This window comes from Tenebrio molitor, chromosome 6 (assembly GCF_963966145.1).
Source record: "Tenebrio molitor chromosome 6, icTenMoli1.1, whole genome shotgun sequence".
Classification (NCBI taxonomy): Eukaryota; Metazoa; Arthropoda; class Insecta; order Coleoptera; family Tenebrionidae; genus Tenebrio; species Tenebrio molitor.
In genome coordinates this window covers 4,883,236-4,901,263 of record NC_091051.1, presented here as the reverse complement: position 1 = coordinate 4,901,263, position 18,028 = coordinate 4,883,236, and the positions used below count along the sequence as shown (strand labels likewise).

Below are 18,028 nucleotides of genomic sequence, written 5' to 3'. Positions count from 1 at the left end.
CGTATGGCGTCTTACGTTTGCACGTTCGACAAGCGGCCCCAGGCATGATTTTAAACGAAAAACTGACAAACTTTTCGCTTATCTAATTGAAATCGTGACGTTCCTTGCCCAGTAACTTTCATGTTGAGGTTGTTTGACGTTTCCGAATCTCGACAAATACGTCATTGTATTTTTTTACAAAAATGTAATACGTTGAGTGTTTTATCGTAAGAAAAAAGTAACAAGTCGGGGGCCTAATATGTGAGGGGAGCGTTGCGTGCAGTTCGAGGGAATAGGAATATAAAAGTGCGGTTAGAATCACCTCGCCGAGATGAGGCGCAGGGCCGGCCTAGGGGCCATCCAAAAGCACAAGTTGGAGCAGGAAAAGTACAAAGACAAAGGTAACGAGATCCAAGAGAACCAGTTCGAGCAGATGACGAAGCAGTTGGAAGTGTTCAAAGTGAACCTGGAGGAGTTCGCGACGAAGCACAAGAACGAAATCCGCAAGAACCCCGAGTTCCGTCGCCAGTTCCAAGAGATGTGTGCGAGCATAGGAGTCGACCCGCTCTCCTCGGGCAAAGGCTTCTGGTCGGTGTTGGGAATCGGCGATTTTTATTACGAATTGGCGGTACAAATAGTGGAGGTGTGCTTGGCCACGAACCACAAAACCGGCGGCCTGATCAGTTTGACAGAACTACGAACGAGACTGGTCAACGCGCGGGGCAAAGGCAAACAGCACCAGGACATCACGCAAGACGACTTGATCCGCGCCGCGCAGAAGCTGAAGATCTTCGGAAGCGGCTTCACGGTGGTGCCCGTCGGCAAAGGGCAGTACATGGTGCAGTCGATCCCTGGGGAGCTGAGCATGGACCACACTGCCGTTTTGCAACAGGTGACGCACTCGAGTCAGGCGTTTGTGTCTGTGGGATACTTGAAGAGGGAGCTGGGGTGGGAGGAGGAGCGGGCGAGGAAAGCCGTGGATCACATGGTGGACCAGGGGCTGGCGTGGGTGGATTTACAAAATCCCCATGAGAAATTATACTACTTTCCTAGTTTGTTTAATGCTTGTATTGATTCTTCGAGTTAAAAAATGCTGTCAACAATATAAACATCGCCTTAAATAAAGAAGTTTTTGTAGTAGAACAGACAGTTGTCAGCTGGCGCACTCACCGGTGCTCTCGGGCAAGGTTATGGTTGTGATCTTGGTTACGTCCTGCGAGATCATCTCCAGGAATTTCCGATATTCGAACATCTTCAAGTTGGCTTCTTTCAGTCTCTCGTTAAGCGCTCTGTTCTCTTGTTTCATCTTGTTGTTGGCCGTCTTCAATTCCGTGATGATTCTTTCCAACTGTTCGGTGATGTTCTTCGTCTCCGCTCGCCACTTCTTATTGATTTCCGTCTGCGAGACCAGTTGCTCTTGCAGCTCTTCAACCAGCTGGTTGTGGAAACTTTCCACCACCTCTCTCTCGACGCACGTCTGTTGAAAAGAACTCTTCGTCTCTTTGATCTGCTCCTTGAAGCTCAACTCCATCGCCGACATCTTCTCCTTCAAGTTGTCGATCGTCTCCGTGCTTTGGCTCACCTTCAGAAGATTCTCGTCCAGCTCCATCTTCAACTTCTTGATCTCCCCCTTCAGCGCCGACTTTTCCGCCTCGCGGGCGTTGATGTCCCTCTCGTAGTAGTGCGACATGTTGTCTATGTCGCTCTTGATCGAGTCCACTTCCGACTTCAACTGGATATTGTGCTTCTCTGAAAGCAACTGAAATTCGATCGGTCGGTCTCGATCTTCCGACGCATCACCCCCGCGCTTGAACTCACCAATTTTTGAAAAGTGCCCTCGAAACTCTTTTCCAAGAGCAAGATTTTCGACACTCCGGTGTCATCGGCGTAGGCTCCGCATTTCCGGAGCTTTTCCGTTTCGGTCTCGAGGAACGCGCACTTTCTTGCGTAGTTCTCGATTTCCGACTCTTTCAACTTGATCATCTCTTGGCTGGTTTGAAACGCTTGTTTCAAATGTTCCACTTGGGTTTCGTGCTCGGTTCTGATCGTTTTTATCTTCGTGTCGGTCTCGTCGATGAACTCTGACAAGGTCTGTGACAGTCGAGCTGTTTCTTCTACGAAACAAAAACAAAATCACCAAAAAAACCACGAAGATCAATCAACCTTTCGCTTCCGCCTCGCGCAGCAGCGCCGCGTCCTTCTCGTTCAACGCCGCCTCCACAACATGCAAGGCCTCCTCGACTTTCGCCTTGCACTCCTTCACCCTGTTCTTGAGCGCCTCCATTTCTTCATTCTTGATCCTAACACTCTTTTCCAACTGGTCTTTGTCTCCGTTCGCATCGTTCAGTCTTTGTTGAAGGTTCAAGACCTCGCTTTCAAGATTCTTGATTATCTTGAAGGTGTTGTCTTGACTTTGAAGCGTCCCAGTGATCTCTTTGTCTTTGATTTGCAACTCCTTGGACTTCAAGTTGATCGTTTCTTCTAGTTTGGTCTTGGTCCGGGTCACGGTTTCTTGCAGTTCGTTCAGTTTATCCTCGTATGACTGTTTCAACTACAAGACCTGTCAAAATATTGAGTGAAAAAAAAACACAACCACCACTTGCTTGTATTAGTTGAGATTTGGGGATGAGCCCCTCCGTGTTTTCGTGGTATACTCGGAGTTCCCCTTCCAGTTGTTCAACCATCGCGGTGGCATTTTGCCACAGCTTGATCGCTTGATTTTTCTCATCTACCACGATCTTGAGTTGCAGTTTCAAGTTGTCGATAAAATCGGTATCTTTGTACTTGTGTTCCACGCTAACTCTACCCCTGTCAGACAAAATCCTGTTCAGTTCAGCGCTCAGGTGAGTATTTTCGCTCAAAGCTCTCCTGATGGTGTCGTGGTCAGCCTGAAAACATTCTTTCAGTCGAGACTCGACAGAAGCGACAAATCGATCACCTGGACTGTGTCCAACTCACCGGTGACATCCCTAAGAGCCGCTTCATAGTTTTGGATAAGTGACTGAAAATTTCTGCAAAAGATTCTTTACCGCCGATCACACGCGATCAAACACACCACTTACTGCACGCTAAAATCTCCGGAATTGATCATGATCTTGGAATAACATCATTATATAGTTGACATTTTTTGGTTTATTTCAAATTTTGAAATTTGTGGCGGAGCCATCTGTCGAAGGTCACCGCGAACTAACAACAGCTGTACAGCGGATGCAAGGTGAAATGACAATTTTTCACGTTTATTTGGACAAGTGTTCGATTATTTACAAATATTTAAAAGATTTCGGTTAAATGTGAGGGTAAACAGTGCTGCAGTTTGTTTGTGTTTGCGTTGGAACTCGACCACTTCGGGACCATCTGGGCATTTGACAATCAATATTTCCCGGCGGGAAATTTGAATTCGCCGGTCAAATGGAGTAAGTATAGATTGTTTTTTGTTTAAATAAAACTACTCGAAAATTATGGAAATAATTTATTTGTCGTAAATCACAAAAAAATAGACAAACAAAGATTTACTCTGGTTCAAGGACGAGTTTGTATTTGGACATTACTCCAGAGCAGTGGCCTGTTGTTTATCGTCCCGAGTACAACGTCCGCTTCCTGGGGTTGGAGAAAATCCACCCCTTCGACGCCGGCAAGTGGGGCAACATCTTCAAATTGTTAAAAACTGCAGGACTGGTCGACGAGAGCAGGATCGCGGTGCCAAATGAAGCAACAAAAGAAGACTTATTGGTGGTGCACACCAAAAAATACCTCAAGAGTCTGAACGTATTGATTTTTATTTGTATGTTTTTTTTTTACTGAGAGGGATATGTTTCAGTGCAGCTTCAACGTGGCTGCCATAGCGGAGGTGCCTCCGCTGTGCTTGGTGCCAAATTATCTGGTCCAGAGGGGGTACCTGCGCCCCATGCGGTACCAGACCGGCGGCTCGATTTTGGCGGGCAAGCTAGCGCTGGAGCGGGGTTGGGCGATAAACGTCGGGGGCGGGTTCCACCACTGCAGCGGGAGCAAAGGTGGCGGGTTCTGTGTGTACGCTGATATAACGCTATTGATCCATTTTGTGTTTAATCATCACCCGAGGACCGTTCAAAACGTCATGATCGTGGATTTAGACGCTCATCAGGGTAATGGATACCAGCGGGATTTTAAAGATAATCCGAACGTCTACATCATAGACGTCTATAATAAAGGGATTTATCCGTTTGATGGACGCGCCAAGGACTACATCAATAGAAAAGTCGAGCTGCGTCATTTTACCGAGGACGGGGAGTATCTGGACGAAGTTGCCAAAAACTTTGATGAAGCTCTAAGGGAGTTTAGTCCGCAACTGATCGTTTATAACGCGGGGACGGATATCCTGAAAGGGGACCCTCTCGGTTGTTTATCGGTATCTCCGCAGGTTCGTCGCTTGGAAATTTATTAAAAGTTTTTCACAACTTGTGCCATTTCCAGGGGATAATTGAAAGAGATGAATTGGTGTTTCGCAAGGCCCGCGCCCACAACATCCCGATAGTGATGCTAACGAGCGGCGGTTACTTGAAGAAAACGGCGAGAATTATAGCCACTTCCATCGTAAATCTGCACGAAATGGGCCTTATACGGGGGCCCCCTCCTCGATATTAAATTTTAAAACTTCCCAACTTAAATAAAAAAGACAGCCTTATTATCTCGTTGATTTATTGAACTGATCGTAGAATTCCGGCGCCGGCGTGTTCTTATAAACGACGTTTTCTAGGAATTCTTTGCGCTTCTTTTGCTCCACCGCCAGCTGTCGGTTCTCCTCGGCGAGGCTCTTGATCAATTCCCTGCGAAAAACACCTCAAATCGACACGATTTCGATTTTATGAACGAACCTCTGCTTCCGCGCCTCCTCTCTGTCCATCAGCGATATCGTCCGCTGCGTCCCGTTGATGTAGTCGTCGAACTCCCTGTCCATCCTCTTCTCCAGCTCCTTCCTCTTCTGCCGACAAAAACCGCATTGTCAACCCGTTTTAACTCGACCGTCTCTCAAACCTTGGCCTCCTCGATCTGGGCCAGCTGGTACTCCCGCACTTGCTTCTTCTCCTCCTCGGTCATGCCCTTGTACAAGTAGCCGATCCTGCGGTTGGGCCCCAGGTTGCTCTGCGACACGTCAGGGTTCTCCGTGAGGAGGTCGCTCGTCATGAAGTTGTACATCTCAGCCAGACAGTCCTCGTGCTCGCGTTTCAGACGCGTCATCTCCTCCATCTTGCGCTCGTCGGCCTGACGCAGGGGCGAAGGGTGAATTAGCGCCCCATCGATTTCTCTTTTGTTGTTGCGATAACACTTCAAGAGCGGCCCTTGATGAGCATCCGCTCAATTAGCGGCGTCGCCTTGCCCGAAAGGAAATAAACAAATCGAGCGTTGAAAATTGATCGATCGGATCGGCCAAAGCCATCGGACACATTTCCTTGTTTAGCCGTAATAAAATTGAGACGGGTCCAAGTTTTAAGAAACGCTAAAAGTTTCCTTGTTTTTTAACTTGATCCGCGATCGGAGTTTGAATAAGTTAATGTAATTCTGCGTCTTGACTGAGCACTTGGAAAAGTTCGGGTGATTTTTAAAATGTGCCGTTCGCCAGGGAATTGTTTAATAAACCCGGTGAAAGAGCTTCGTTCGACTTTCTCAAAGGAAAAAAAATGTTTCTCGTGTTTTCCAGCAGCAGAGAAATTCCTGAAACGTGCCGAAATAATTGTCACTCCGTTCTCTGAAATGAGCTAAAGTAATTTTGTTGTTATTGTTGTGTTTTCAGTAAATTAAATATTCTGCCATTCGTTCTCAAAAGTTGTTTTATTTGATTACGTAAAAATAAAGGTGGACACGTGGCAGAAAAGGAGGGAGTAGTGACGGAGAGGACGCGCAAAAAAGAACGTTTAGCTAATTTGGGCGAAAAGCTCTCGACTGGAAAGGAATTACCTCGTATTGGGAAAAAGTCGAGATGACGTTTTAAATTATTTAAAACTCAATTTACAACCGGTGAAGTTGATACGAGGGTCGACTGGAAAGTCCGCGAACTGACGATAGGTGGCAGTGCTGTCGAAAATTTGTATCGCGTAACATCTGTCAAATGTTAAGTGGGTTAGTCGAGCGATTTCTGGACCACCTGAACTAAAATGAAGAAATCATGAAAGAAGATGAGGTTTGAGACAAAAAAAATCATTTTGCATCAAGACAATGCACAAGTTCGTAAAACATCGTCGCAGAAGGTCCGATTTGCTGCCACATCCAACACGTTGGCCTGATTCAGATCCACCTGACTCGATTCTTAAAAAAGCGATTTCTCTCAGACGACGAGGTCAAAGGTGCAGCTGAAGGACTTTTAATGATCCTGAGCAAAGCGTATTGAAGTTCAGAGAGTTTGTGCTGAAACAAATTGCAGTAAAAGTAATTTCAAAAAGATTTCTTTCTTCGTAAATTAGAACCCTCGACTGGTTTAGGAGTTTTTAGACTTTTTTCCAATCGAAATTTCTGCGGAATCAGACTTGATGGTGAAGGAGCTAGAAGGAAATTACGCTCGGAGCTTGCAACAAACAACAATTTCCGTGTGGCGGGATTAGAACCACAACCTACGACAACAATGATAGTAAAATTCATTTAACCAAAACGACGAAAAGGAAGACAATGAGGAATGTAAGACAAGGAAACCGCGACATTTCGCAGACTTACATTAGCAGTCTAGCTCCGTAATTAACAATTTCGGTATTATTTGACTATTAGTTCTGGTGGAACGACGCGAAAAGATAAAACTCCCTTCCGGCAAGTTTCTCGTAAATTCTTTGATGATCTGGAGAGAGGGAAAATTAATAATTAAATTGAGACGAGTTTATTGAGTATATTGATCGAACCAGTTGAGTGTTTTTTATCATGGAAGTGGAAAACAAAATTATTTTTTGTGTCAATTCGGTACTCGGGGTCACTTTGCGTGCGCAAGGCCGACGCATAAACAACAATGAAGACACAATGGCACAATAAAATCGAATTATCTTGATAAAATCGAATAACCGGGGAAATTCGCTTGACGACCGTATCTGAGAGAACTTTATAACGACGTATCCATGACGACATTATCTCAAAAGAAAACATTGAATGTTTTTCGTAAAGATCGTAATTTGACCTAACTCATTTTATTAATTGTTGTTTAAAGGGCGGCTTTGGCGGTGAAGTTTCTTTGGAGCTTGTTACAAGAATGTATTAAATGACGGCGGAGTTATGTACGTACTCCTCAACTTTTGTTTTATTTCATGACAAAACCGTAAAGTTGGCACGCTTTGCACGGCCATAAATTATGGCGCATTGATTATGTGACTGCCTCGCTTGACAAATAAGCATAATGAAGTTTTTTGTTGCTTGTACAAGGAGAAACTAATTACTGTACTTACCTTGGCGCAGTTTACACATAAAAACACCCTTTGAATTTTTTATACCGTGAGCGCTTTTGAAGTGTTATCTCGGCAACGAACCCCCCGATAACGCGATAACGACGCCGCTTTACCAGCGCTCTGTTGAACCTGAGACAAGCCTCCTCGAGCCTCTTCCGGCAGTCTTTCTCCATCTGATCGAGCTGGAGCGCCCTCTGATCGCGCGCGAAGATCGCCTCTCTGTAGGCCTCTTCCGCCGCCTTCCGCTCCTGATCCGCCGCCTCCTTCTCCATCATCTGCTGGTCCAGCCACGCTCTCACCTGATCCCGCTGCACCTTCGCCCGTTCGGCGCCCGCCAGGTCCTCCCCCTCGAACCTGAAACACCCTTCGACCGTTCTACACCCCCGACTGATCGTCATACTTTTGCGCCGATGACGGTCCGCATTGGTCGTCGTCGTCCGCGCTCCTCGGCGGCGCGGCCTTCTTCATGCGGTCGGGGTCGTTCAGGTCGAACTCTCGCCGGTCCTCCGGGCGTTGGCAGCACCTCCGGAAGTAGTTCACCTCTTGCTCGAGCCTCATCCGCTCCTGCGGACAATCCCTCGCACTGATCTGGTGAGTTTTGCGGCGCGCGGCCCTACCTGCTTCTCCTTCTTCTCGAGGGCCAGCGCCACCTCGTCGTTCTTCTTGCGCTGCTCGTCGAAGATGCGGTCGATGCGCGCCTCCTCGGCTTCTCGGTGGCGCTTCTCTTCGATTTGTCTTTGCAACGTTTCGTAGTCGATCTGGGTTCGGGGGGCGGTTAGATTAGTCAAGTCGCACCGGTTTTGACCTCACCCCGAACAGTCGCTGCCGAGGGTTGAAGATGCGCTTCTTGCGCTCCTCCTCGAGGGCGCGGCGCTTGTCGATGAGGGCCGCCTCCCGGCGGTCCCGCTCCGTGGTCAGCTGGAAGTTCAGCATCTTAAAACTCCTCACCAAACAAGTCGAACACGCTGCAAACAAACTGTTGCCATGGCGACGCACTAAACACGTGAACACAAACATGCCGATGTCAACATTTTTATTTGATCCGAGGAATGTGGGAAGGGGGCGAAGAAAAGTCGTCGTGCAAGCGTTGTCACTGTTGTCACTCTTGATTCAACCAAGAACAGCTCAACATCTTCACACTTGGCACAACACAAGTCGGACACGTTGTAAACAAAATGGTGTCATGGCCAGGCTGTTGCTAGGCAACCAAACATGAGAATACAAACATGGCGATGTCAAAATGTTTACTTTTTTTTGAGGAACGTGAAGAGGAGGAAGAAGAGAAGTTGTGCAAGTGTCACGATTTATTCAACCAAAAACAGTACTCAAATGAAAGAACCAACAACGAGAAATTATTACCACTAGTATACATTTACATCGAAAGAGTTGTCTTTGATGTGTTTAAAAAGCTTAAGTTTACTGAGGAAAGACAGTTTGTTGAAATCAACCTACTACAATCTTACAAAGTCCTAGCTCCGAAGTTTAGAACAAACGCTTTATACTTTCAGGTAGATAGAAATGGGATTCTTTATACATACGCCCAGGTACGAGTCCACAGTTTGAACACAGTTGAAATCCATTATGAGTAAAATGCTTACATCTAGTGTCCACAAGATCAGTGAATGGCAAAGGTAACAAAGCGTCGAGTGGTTACAGTTTTTACATATTTACAAAAATCACAATAAGCATCAGTGAGAACGAGAAGAGTCGGCCCGGGCCGAGATCCATCGGTGATTTTATTGCGACATTATCTGGTCCAGTCGGTTGGATGGATGCCATTTGAAGCCAGCGGAGTTCCACCAAGCCGATTATGTACAGAGGTGAGTGTGCGTTTATTGCCGAATCCGAAGCTATGTTACAAGTGTGGGACCGGTATAAAAATGAGATTATTGCTGGACGATTCCGGCGTTTATTAAGACACGTCGGAACTGAGTCCGATGTCCTTCAAGCCGGACTCGATGTGCTGAGTGAGGGAGGCGTCGTCGTCAAGGTCGGGGTGTTTGTACCCCGTCAGGAAGTGGCAAGTCCCCGGTATGTTCCTGGGGAAGTCTTTGGGGAGACAGGAGCGGTCACGCGCCTCGAAACTGAACCCTCCCGCCGCCACCAATCTCCTGAAAGTGTCGGTTTCAGGCGGCCCCGACCCTCGCACAGATACTCACGCGTATGTCGTGGGGCTGATGTTTATCCTGAGGGGCTCGCTCCCCGACTCGAACTTGTTGGCGACGGTGACGTTGTGGCCGAACATGCAGTACCGGGGCATCTTCACGCCCACCACCCCCGCCAGGACGGACCCCGTGTGCAGCCCTATGCGCATCTGCAAACGCCACCCTTCAGCTCGGGAACCCCCTTCGGACGCACTCACCCTTATCGGCTGTCCTTGGTGCGTCTGGTGGTGCGAGCAAGTGTCGATCATCTTCAGGGCCATCCAGGCTATCTGCAGGGCGTGGGTGACGGTTTCTTTGTGCAGCCCCCCCGCCACGCAGTAAGCGTCCCCTATTGTTTCCACCTGGAACAAGTTCACCCGGATTTTATGGAGCTTTTTCGGGGACACAATTAACGGAACGCTGTAAATTCACGTGGATAGATAACGGGGACGTTCACGCCGACACAACTCGACAATGGCCTCGAGTTTGCCTAACGATCGTTGCAGCACAGATAAATTCCAAATGGGAATTTTCAACTTTGTCGGCTGAGTGCAGGGAGGACGAATGCAGGACGAAATGGACGTGCTCGGAATTGGAAAAAGCACAAAAAGGAGTCCTGCTTACGGGGCAAGACAAAGCCACGGAACGAAACGTATGAAAGACAACGGTCGTAAAACCAATCTAGGAGAAAACAAACCGGCAACGGCGGGGTGGGAACATCAAATAATCGAATGAGGCAGAGTTTTACGGGGGGTGAGATGGAGTTACGTCATGTTGAACCGCCAAATGATGCGTCGCTTTGCCAGGGAATCGAGTGGAAAATTTCTCAACAAAATATAGAGCGCGTGAAGGAAAAAATTGATTACACCACATTTTCTTGCCTGAAACATATCTGGGATAAATTGTTTTTCGAGACTGCAACAAGGGCAAAAAAACAGAAATACAGAAAAATAAGAGTGAGGAGTGAAAGAGTGAAGAAGAAATAAAACAAAACAAAAGAATGAGAGAGAATAAGAAGACAAGGAAGCTTGACAGAAGAGAATAAATGCGGAAGTAAAGCTGTCTGAGAATACGTGGTTGTTTATGTAGCGTGTGTATAAAGCACTACTTTTTTACGAGTGGGAAATTTACGCGCACTAGCGCAGCGAGTCAAGATGGAAGGAGAAAATTTAAACCCAATGTACTTGCAGCTGGCAAGTGCTGAACATACAGGATGTTTTTGAAATGGGTGCAGAAATTTTAATCACGAGCTACTGGCTTCATGTAGAACTCGGAAAAAATATTTAAAAAATTCTGTCAAAAAATAAAATGACATTTATTTTTTGAGCTACAATTTTTTAAAATTGTTCTTAGTTTTCTACGTTGTCCTACAACCCCGTAGGTAAAATTTCGGCACATTTTAAAAATACACCCTGTATATCATGTTTTATAAAATGTACGCCAATGCGAAGTAACCTATAGGAAATATGCTTTAAAACAAGGAAACCGCATTGGTGTACATTTTATAAAATATGATATGCAGGGTGTATTTTTAAAATGTGTCGAAATTTTACCTACGAGGTTGTTTGATAACGTAGAAGACTAAAAGGAATTAAAAAAAATTGTAGCTCAAAAAATAAATGTCATTTTATTTATTGACATAGAATTTTTTAGATATTTTTTCCGGCCAGTAGCTCGTGGTTAAAGTTTCTGCACACCCTGTATATTTGAACAAAATATTTTGAGAAAGAGCAAATGAAGATAACGGATGGAATTGGAAGCGGAAGCGCACAAGATATGTAACAAGTGTAGTGTGGCAAGAAGTGAGGAAATGATAACTGTTGAAAAATGGGACAGGATTGAGATGGATGGAGCGAGTGTTGAAAAGAGTAAGAACAGAGCCCCGGAGAAATAAATGTAGTGTTGAAGCCATTTCAAAGCGCAGCAGGTAAGAAATAAATGTTTATCTGGAAGCCGACCTTAACTGTTATTTACGTTTATTTCAGGAACGAGTCCGACAAGATCGTGGTCTCCACCACATCAAAACTTCCAATTTTCGTTTGTGTTTCTTGCAGCTGCAAATAATACGACGGCATCCAATCGGAGGAAAACACAAGAGAGGCGGTTGCTTTCATTGAGAGCTATTTTCGGTGCACCGATGCAATCGCCAATTACACAAACTCCTCCAATTAAAGCGAACAAAAACTAGTCGTCCCAAATTGAATTATTTCGTGACATTGTCGAAGCGACGAGCGGGTGTTTATGCAGTGCCGCCCCCGATTAAATTACCTATTAAGGGAAGTCGGCGTGCCCATCTCGGTCATAATCCCTGCTAATGGATTTACGGTTTTGCGGTGGAGTCGCCCAGGTATAACGGGAGATTTTTGGCGGCGGCGGCGGCGACAATCAATTATGCATTCCGTCGTGTGCACACAGAGCGAGTGAAAAAGCGTGTCGCGGTCGACTTTATTAATCGTGAGGGGGGCACCGAAGGATGAGGAATCTCCGCCCCGACAAGTCGTTTATTCCGAAGACAAGCACTTTGGCAAATACGTGACCAAAAGGAAAATATTCATTAGGCGCTTTCCTGCCGGGATTCCGGCGGAAGCTCTGTCTGTTTGCTTTCCATTTGCGCCACTGGACTCACTTTGTAGACGTCGAGCTGGCCGCAGAACACGTCGAACTGATTGTACAGGTCCTGGAGCATGTTGATCACCATCATGGGCGTCGCCGTCGAGCAGATCGACGTGAAGCCGACGATGTCGCTGAACAGCATGGTCACGTCCTCGTGGGTCTTCGACTCGATCGTCTCCCCTGAAAGATCCAGATTTCGATGGTGTTAACTGCCCCACCTTCGACTTACCCAGCCAAAGACGCTTTGCTATGTCGGGCGGAAAAATCAAATGTAATAAGCTGACGTTCTTCTCTCGTTCTTTATCCACGGCCCTGTTGCCCTCCTCGATCGAGCTCTTCAGCTTATCCATTCGGCGACGTAAGCCGTCCTGAAATCGAAGCGAACATTTGTCAGGGGGCGGCGGGACGATAAAAAAGTAAAAAGTAACACGTTTTAACACAGCTAACTAAAGTCCAAGAGACTTTTTTAGTGCGCTTTCAATGAAAAAAAAATCAGCGTGGTGCCCGTGTGGCGTAGCATTAACTAACGTTTTTTTGTATGAGCCGTCGCATTTACCACACCACTCCGTGGACTTGATTAGGGCCTACTCAACATTAGAGTCTCGAGAGAGCCACGTGACGCTCGCTCCGGCAAATTCCGGTGTATTGTATGCATCGCAGTGCGTTTATCTGATAGGACACGCGGGATTACTTACTCTGGCATGTTCTTTATTACATCGTGGGGCACAGCCGCAACGATTCATCATAGGTAAGCGCCCGGGGAAACGACAAGCTCGTAATTCAAGCGGCTTCGTTTTTACGGTCCCGGTGTTCCGGCGTCGGCCACAATGCCGGACGCGTTCCGGGAGGAAAAATCGTTACGCGCCGGACTTAATGAGATCGACAGTTCGGCCATTTCGAAAAGAAAACCTTGACGGGGCCATTTTTCAGCGGAAATTGCCGCAGAAGAACCGATAATCGCCGGAGGAAAACAGAAACAGCCCCCAGAAAAGCGACGAGATGGGGCGATACATCACGAGCCCAAATTCAAAATGATCCGTCATTACGTTGAGAGTTAAAAAAATGGGCGCGTCCCAGAAGACGTCGATCCGGACGATAAATCATAAAAATCGAGAGCGAATAAAATGCAAAAGCCGAAGGTGCCATTAAGAGACGCGCGAATTGTCCACAACGGAGTCTTTCCAATTAAAAATAAACATTACCATAATTTGCGTCAAGTTTCTTTCGCGAGAACGCTAATTTATGCGGGGATGGTTGAATATTTATGAGGTTAAATGCAGAAATCGGACTTGCTACAAAGTTGGGAAGTGCGGGATTAAGTTGGGAACTCTCGGTCGGATTTAACAGATAAAATGCGGCAAATTACGTCTAGTTTTGGGATTTTTTCGGATCGAGTCCGTTCGGTTTTATAAATAATTCGGCGGGGCCGGATTTGCACAAGTCCGGGAGTGTAGATATCACAGGAATCGACGAAATGGCTTCTCCATGACGGAAACTCCCAACGATAAAAACAACACAATGTAACGGGCCTTCAAATAAATTTATATTTAGAGCAACCTATGGAAATTCAATTGTTTGCAACATTTTTCCAGCGTAGAAAATGACACAAGAAACGCCTAACATTTTAACGAAATAAAATTAGGTTAGAAAATATTTTTAATTTTTTAATATTCTATTCTCCCTCCACGGAATATGACAATATAAAATTGGAAAAAAGCTTACTATACATATGTACTATGCAACTCCGGAGAATATTAATTGATTACCTACAAAAATTACTTTACATTGTTAAAAAAATTGGAATGTCTTCTACGCCTACTCTAAATATATATTTATTTGAAGGCCCGATACTTTCAAATTTGATTGTGACCACGAGGTCCTTTTCCTAAATTGTTCTTTGAAATCAGCATCGACTTCAGATTCGATCTCATCCCAAGTTTCTTAATTAGAGATTATCCTTTTGTCCTTTGCGCCCTCCAGTTTCCAAATATCTTTTTCAATTGTTATCAAAAGAAATCTGTTTCTTATCCCGAGAAGATCCCGTACCAAGACTGAATCTTAAACAAGCTATAGTATAATCTCTGGTGGAGTTCCTCAGTGTACCGTCCTAAGCCCACTGCTCTTTCTACTTTTTATGAAAGATTCACGTTGTGTTGTTGAATGTGAGATATTAATTTCAACATTCCCAGCTGGAGAAAGATGTATCAAGAATATTGTGCTTTCTGACGCCTCCACCATTGTTGAACCATCAACTGTCATTTTTCTCGGCACCGATATAGATTCGCGGTTTCTTTATCTCTAAAAGACGAGATTCTTTCGAGCTCCAGACACATTTATCTCCGCTGCTATTTTAAATCGTATCGGATTGAAAACAAAGGACGAGCAATTGTGTATTTTTTCGGTAAAAATTGATTAAATCTGCAAGAAAAAAGAGTCGAAAGTAGCTGAGTTAATTCGAACAGAAACAAGAGCCAGCGTAAGAGAAGAATAAACAAGTTAGAAAGAATTCAATTTGTTGTTTATTATTTTACCCGGCGCATCCGCCAAATTTCTGAAAACCAATAGTCCTATCGATTTCACTTTTAACAGGAAAAATACGATCCCGCCGCACTTTACCACAGTGAACCGTAACGTCCAAATATAACGTCAATTGCGTCCAAATAATTTAATAGTTTTCCGCTCCATGCTCCATTTGTTTCGCCCAACTAGTTTCGATGAAATGATCGACGGCGTAGTTTACAGACGTTGTTTTTCCCCCAAGTCAAAGTTCCTTGCCGAATACAATTATTGCTTAATCAATTACGTGATCTCCATCAAGATCTGCTCATCTCTAAAGCAATTTCCTCTCGATAACCGGATTAGAAAAATTTCGAAGGCTCAGATTCCATTCAATAAATCGAAAAGTTTGGAAAGCGTCTCGCAGAGCTCCGAGCAATGATAGTCCGGTAACGGGTCGAAGAGTGGGCGTCTTCCTGTTTGTTCGGAGAGAGTTGTTGAATGTTTTCGGTCGTCGAAATCTTGTCTGTTGACCCTCATCTTCCGAACAAACAATTTTGGCTAATTCTTAAAGACGTGACGGAACAAGCGCAGACGATGTAAAATTTCTGTAGCCTTGAAAGTGTTTGCAACAACTGAAACAGTCGTGAAAGATCCAGTTGTTCCAGTTTTTGGAGTAAAATGCACCCGAACTGTGGGAGTTGAAAGTTTTGTGACGGTTCGAAAGATAACGTTGCAGTTGAACAAGCGCGGAAATTTTTCATGGTCTACAAAATGTTCTTTAAATAATTCATAAACGTGTGGAACACGCAGAGGCGTCGTGATTCTACCGCGGAAATTTTTATTTGAAAGCTAAGCAGTTTTCGCCCGGCGCCTCCACCATTCCCGCCGTATTTAGCTTAATTTAATAATAAACCGAGCCTGTAACGGTAGTTTCATCGAGTGATTCGGCCATAAATCCGCACAAATTTGAAACGGGAGCCGGATCCTTGGCCGCCAGCCAGAGCAACGTCTGGCTGCAATCTCCGGACTTATGAATGTCAAATGGGGCCCATGTGGTGGTCCTATCTGGGGCCAGATAAGACGATAATCGAATGATTTATCCAATTATCCGTCAGCGGAAGACTCGCCGCCCGGACAAGCCATCATTAACTCGTTAAGGCGTCCGACTCCGGTCATTCGACTCCGGTTGTAAACCCTGATTTATACGGAACAATCCCGGAAATTGGGATGTTTGCTGAGTTTAACCCACTTTGGCTTTTTCCGCTTGATCTCGTAATTACCTGCGCCCTCGCCTGCTCCCCCACCAGGATCACGTCTCTGGTGGCGTCGTGCATCGGGATGTCCGAGATGAAGAGACCGCTGCCGGTGAGGCCCTCGAGACCGTCGAGGAACGGCGAGCCGATGAACAGGATCGAGTCGGATTCGGGACAGTACACCATCTGCCCCTTCAGCTCCAACCCCTGCGAACAGAATTTTTTGTGTTGGGAGGCTTTAATCACAGTGGCACAAGTTTAAAGGTTAATTTACATGCAAATGAGGAAAACTTCCGGGAACTAATTATTACTCGGAAAAATTACTTCTACGCCCTATAAAAAATTCAAACGGGTAATAAACTCGACTCGGGATTATCGCGTCTTTATGAATTTTCCGACGATTTTGTTCGTCGGGCCGGTCCTCTGGTCGTGCAGAAATTTCCAGAGTGTGTAGTTTGTTGTTTGCTCTTTTAAAATTCACCGTTCGTGACAGCGGATTGCTCATAAATGAGCTAGTAGGTGGCAGACGTGTAAATCCATTTATCTGATTTGATTAATTCTATTGATTGTGATACTTTGATTCTTTATACGAATAAAAAAATAAATTGTGAGGTTAACCTACAAAAATCCGATGAAGCGCTATCCAGAACACCCCGAGTTTTGCATCCCGGAGTTTTGTGACGGACCAATCAGGTTGTTTCACGTACCCTTGACTTTTTGTTTTTTGTTTTGTTTCTAAGGTGATCAAACAAGTCGATCTCAGGCCGGTAACACCAAAAATGGCGAACCGAAACCAAACGGTTTTTCGAGCATAATTCTTATTAAAAGTTTATTTTGTTTACGAAACAGTGTTAATGTTAGTGCTCCAACGCAAGAATCTTTGTTTCGCGGAGGTGACACTAGGAATAAAATTCAAAAAAATGGAAAGCTTGAACGCTGTTCTGTTTTAAGAACACCTAAGTAAAATGGAGAAGTAACGTCAGGTTTGATAAATTTTCCAAATAGTTGAGGCCTCTCCGTTATTGTAACGATAAATCGTGGAGTGTTTTCCTAACTTCAAGATTTATCGTTGATAGATATTTACGACAAATAACTTCATCCCGAGATGAGTTGGGAGACAAGAGAAAATAATTAATTGGTAGTTGCGATGAAAGAAAATAACGTGATGAATCTTTGATGAATCATTTCCTTCAATCTAAAAGAAAAACAAAACCGATACGTAGTCGAATCAATTAAGGTTTTTACTTCTTAATCCTCAAGAACAGGTCCGATTTTGATGATTTTTTTTTTGAATGTTTGTTTTCATACACAGGATGATTCTGAAATAAGTTTGGAAAAAAAACCGGTAATTGGTGATGACGAGAAGAAGTCAAAATTTTTCCTATAAAAGTTTTTTCGTTTTCGAGATACAAATGATTGAAAATTCGGTCAAAATTGCTAGTACGCTGCTGAGTTAAAGGTGATTACCTGATTATCTTGGTAGTTTAGCATTCATTCCAAAGGGAATATGTTATATAGAAACTGTAGTACAAAATGTTGTTAAGTTAAAATTTCTAGTAAAAATTCAATTTTTACAACATAAAAATACGGTACAATGAGAATCGAGAAATACGTATGCGTTATGTATAATCCATTCAAAAATCAAAAAACCACCAACGTCGCATTTTCCTGGATAATTACTATCGGCAAATGTAAAATTTGATGAGAATTGTAACTTTGTGGTTAAGTGTTTATTAAGTGTCTTGTTTTTCTGGATATGTTTAAGTAAAATTAATAAGAGTTAATAAATAAATGAAACGTGCTGAGCAATAAAACAATTTGAACGAAATTCAAAGCAATTGAATTTTATTTTGAATTAAATAAATGTCATAATTTATGGTTACCAATATAGTATTAAAAAATAACTACCTAGGGTTTTTTAAATTTTACCAACAAGCAACAGGTGATGGTTTTTTGATTTTTGAATGGACTTTATTAGGCATTTAAGATCTTTTTGGGACAGAGTTGGCTATGCTTTTTTTTTGTCAGTGTCTGTTCGACATTTTCTTGCCACCGCATTGCCAGATTTATTATTTTAATATTCGTTAGAAACTAAATGATTTATTAACTGTGTAAAAATAATTTTAATTTCCGTCAAAGGAACAGT

General features: G+C 44.3%; 5 protein-coding genes across 7 annotated transcripts in view; 2 read left to right on the top strand and 3 right to left on the bottom strand.

The window, feature by feature from the left end:
• The first annotated feature begins 310 nt into the window (after positions 1-310).
• On the top strand, positions 311-1,124 carry lsn (vacuolar-sorting protein SNF8). The gene has a single exon (XM_069051027.1). It carries the CDS (start codon positions 311-313, stop codon positions 1,064-1,066), a length of 756 nt encoding a protein of 251 aa, XP_068907128.1. The 3' UTR covers positions 1,067-1,124.
• LOC138133204 (sodium channel and clathrin linker 1-like) lies at positions 1,033-3,180 on the bottom strand. 2 transcript variants are annotated; one of them, XM_069051019.1, is made up of 6 exons: positions 3,042-3,180; positions 2,918-2,990; positions 2,583-2,867; positions 2,143-2,530; positions 1,798-2,093; positions 1,033-1,738 (listed from the first exon to the last, which is right to left on the bottom strand). In XM_069051019.1, exons 1-6 carry the CDS (start codon positions 3,068-3,070, stop codon positions 1,133-1,135), a joined length of 1,677 nt encoding a protein of 558 aa, XP_068907120.1. In that variant the 5' UTR covers positions 3,071-3,180; the 3' UTR covers positions 1,033-1,132. The 2 variants fall into 2 exon arrangements, with proteins under 2 accessions (XP_068907120.1, XP_068907121.1); XM_069051020.1 differs by having other exon boundaries at positions 2,938-2,990.
• A 71-nt stretch (positions 3,181-3,251) lies between these two features.
• On the top strand, positions 3,252-4,642 carry HDAC11 (Histone deacetylase 11). 2 transcript variants are annotated; one of them, XM_069051025.1, is made up of 4 exons: positions 3,252-3,392; positions 3,504-3,744; positions 3,797-4,375; positions 4,429-4,642. In XM_069051025.1, exons 1-4 carry the CDS (start codon positions 3,388-3,390, stop codon positions 4,597-4,599), a joined length of 996 nt encoding a protein of 331 aa, XP_068907126.1. In that variant the 5' UTR covers positions 3,252-3,387; the 3' UTR covers positions 4,600-4,642. The 2 variants fall into 2 exon arrangements, with proteins under 2 accessions (XP_068907126.1, XP_068907125.1); XM_069051024.1 differs by having other exon boundaries at positions 3,477-3,744.
• LOC138133205 (RIB43A-like with coiled-coils protein 2) lies at positions 4,637-8,557 on the bottom strand. The gene is made up of 7 exons (XM_069051021.1): positions 8,184-8,557; positions 7,991-8,131; positions 7,774-7,937; positions 7,487-7,727; positions 4,990-5,217; positions 4,830-4,936; positions 4,637-4,781 (listed from the first exon to the last, which is right to left on the bottom strand). Exons 1-7 carry the CDS (start codon positions 8,388-8,390, stop codon positions 4,640-4,642), a joined length of 1,230 nt encoding a protein of 409 aa, XP_068907122.1. The 5' UTR covers positions 8,391-8,557; the 3' UTR covers positions 4,637-4,639.
• A 102-nt stretch (positions 8,558-8,659) lies between these two features.
• The window catches only part of Gycalpha99B (guanylate cyclase 1 soluble subunit alpha 2), a 49,139-nt gene continuing 39,770 nt past the window's right edge, over positions 8,660-18,028 (bottom strand). Inside the window, exons 6-11 of the mRNA XM_069051016.1 lie at positions 15,910-16,089; positions 12,360-12,498; positions 12,144-12,310; positions 9,736-9,879; positions 9,533-9,687; positions 8,660-9,484 (exon numbers count right to left, since the gene is read on the bottom strand). Coding sequence (XP_068907117.1) covers positions 9,286-9,484; positions 9,533-9,687; positions 9,736-9,879; positions 12,144-12,310; positions 12,360-12,498; positions 15,910-16,089 — 984 coding nt within the window. The 3' untranslated portion in view covers positions 8,660-9,285. The remainder of the gene's footprint in view (positions 9,485-9,532; positions 9,688-9,735; positions 9,880-12,143; positions 12,311-12,359; positions 12,499-15,909; positions 16,090-18,028) is intronic.